Genomic DNA, 2,209 nt, shown 5'->3' with positions numbered 1-2,209 from the left:
CTGTCCACTGTCTTCGCAATTTCGAGAACCGTCCTAAAATCTTGAATACTTTGGAAGCAAGGCCGGCATTTCATTTTGCACCCAGCTCCATACACCACGTGGCCGGCCCTGAGTATATGGGTCCTCCCACGCCAGCCCATGGCCGGCCTCAGCCACCTGGAACTCCAGGAAGAGTTTTACCCAGCCTGGCCTCCCGACCTCTCATGCCTGTGCTGCATTCTGTGGCCGGGGCAGGTGTTTTAGGCTCAGAGAGACTCCTTACTTTAGGCCAGTCACAAAAGATCCTTTTGGACTTTCCAAAAGGATCAGAGGAAAACAAACAGCAGCTGGCCTTGGGCTGCCACCCCAGGCTGCTCACCTGTCAGCACTATGGCCCTCTGGTGGGGCAGACCCTCAGCCCAAACGCAATGGCCCCTGTATGGCCTGCAGGGTCCCCAAGCTCACACTGGGCCCCGGCGAGGAGCAGCAGGGATGCCAGGCCTGTGGCCATGGTGCCCAGCAGCAGGACGGGGCGGCGTCCACAGCGATCTGCGGTCAGGAGCAGGAAGATCAAGGCTGCCGCCTCTAGGCCGGCCTCCAGGAAGTAAGGCAGGTAGAAGGTCGGCACCTGAGGTGCCAGGCTGCGGCGGAAGCTGGCTCTGATGCCTTCACCAACCAGCCTGGGAGAGAGGGCAAAGCTATGGGCCCAGCCAGAGCTGGGGACTCTGGGGACCACACACCCACCCCCCCGGGGGAATGTGCAGGACCCCAGCCCTTCCTCAACTCACGAGCTGAAGCCCAAGATAAGTCCATTTCTCCAGGTGACTTGGGTGCGCAGGAGCCCCAGTGGGGATTGGTACTGGGGCTGGGGGCTCCCCGCAGACAGCATGGCCAGCTCTGTAGTCACAGAGACATGAGGGGAGGGGGTGAGGAGCAGTGCCTCTCCAAAGCCCTCCTCCAGTACCCGAATCTCCCTCCTCCCTGGCAGGCGCCTGACCTGTAACCAGGGAGTTCTCCTCCAAGGAACTGTCCTCGGGGTCCACGCCGCTGGCTTCTGCAAAGTGCCATAGGATCTTCCTGGCTCGAGCTACCTGACCTGTGGCCAGCAGCCAGCAGGGAGACTCGGGGAACAGGGCCGGGAACCTGCAGGGTTGGTGAGGATGCCCACGGCTCCCTCCACCTCCTCCTGGAAGGAGAGGCAGAGGCCAGGGCCCCCATCCTACCCCCAGGCTCGGGGCAGGACATCACTGTGGTTCTCTGTGACCCTGTGACCCAGCCACTTACCTGGTGTAGGAGGGAAACTACACACTCAGCCCCCACGGGGGCTGCTGTCCCAGCTCCCACCACACTTACCCCCAAAAGAGTAGCAAGAGTCCACTCATCAGGGCTCCCAGCCCCTGCAGAAGACGCCAGTCCTGCACAAGCGCAGCCAGGCCGGGCAGCAGCAGGGTGCCTGCCACCGAGAAAAGGCCAGCCCCCACGGAGAAGGCCAGGCGGTGCGGAGGGTCACACAACTCCAGGCCTGGGCAGACACAGACAGGCTGAGGTGGAGGCCTCGGGGGGGAATGGAACAGTTCCGTCGGGAACTGTGGTGACCTATCGGGGACCTGCCCAGGAGGGGGATACCCAAGGGGGACTCACTGCTCACTGTCCCTGCAGCTTGGGGCGCTCAGCGAGGGAGCCTCAGAGGCCTGTGGGCCACCCACTGCCCCTCCCCCAGTGACAGCAGCCCCCATGGTACTCACGAGCCAGGTACAGGGCGAGGAGGGCCCCTGCCAATGTCCCCCCGTGGAGTAGGCGCAGGACCAGCAGGGTAGGGAAGCTGGCAGCCAGGGCCTCACTGGCCCCCAGGCCTGTGGCCAGCACCAGGGAGGCCACAAAGACTGCCCGGCGGCCAAACCTGGTGGGCAGTGGGGGACATGCTTGGACAGCGTCAGGATAACCCAGGGTCCAACCTTCATCCTGGCAGCACCAGGTCTAGCTGAACCCTGAGAGCGGGCGGAGGGGAGGGCTGCTGGGTAGCAGGAAAAGAGAAGGCGCCTCACCGGTCACAGCCTGCTCCCAGGACGACACAGCCCAGCAGCCAGCCCAGGAGGTGGCTCACCTGCTCCAGCGGGACCTTCCAGCCGTCTCCACACACGAGGTTCCACTGTGGGGAACAGCAGCCACGTGGAGGCCAGCTCAGGACCCTACCCTGTCTCCTCGCCAGGGACAGGTGCAAGGAGTCCCC

The 2,209-nt window shown here is 63.8% G+C and overlaps 1 protein-coding gene across 1 annotated transcript in view; it reads right to left on the bottom strand.

The window, feature by feature from the left end:
- Positions 1 to 6: 6 nt before the first annotated feature.
- The window catches only part of SLC22A31 (solute carrier family 22, member 31), a 3,207-nt gene continuing 1,004 nt past the window's right edge, over positions 7 to 2,209 (bottom strand). Inside the window, exons 2-7 of the mRNA XM_011928073.1 lie at positions 2,025 to 2,128; positions 1,725 to 1,879; positions 1,333 to 1,501; positions 977 to 1,122; positions 768 to 882; positions 7 to 659 (exon numbers count right to left, since the gene is read on the bottom strand). Of these exons, the coding sequence (XP_011783463.1) occupies positions 368 to 659; positions 768 to 882; positions 977 to 1,122; positions 1,333 to 1,501; positions 1,725 to 1,879; positions 2,025 to 2,128 (981 nt within the window). The 3' untranslated portion in view covers positions 7 to 367. The remainder of the gene's footprint in view (positions 660 to 767; positions 883 to 976; positions 1,123 to 1,332; positions 1,502 to 1,724; positions 1,880 to 2,024; positions 2,129 to 2,209) is intronic.

The sequence above is a fragment of the Colobus angolensis genome, unplaced genomic scaffold, assembly GCF_000951035.1.
Source record: "Colobus angolensis palliatus isolate OR3802 unplaced genomic scaffold, Cang.pa_1.0 Scaffold76, whole genome shotgun sequence".
In the NCBI taxonomy this organism is placed as follows: Eukaryota; Metazoa; Chordata; class Mammalia; order Primates; family Cercopithecidae; genus Colobus; species Colobus angolensis.
Note: the sequence above shows the minus strand (reverse complement) of the source record. Positions and strands in the feature narration are given on the sequence as shown.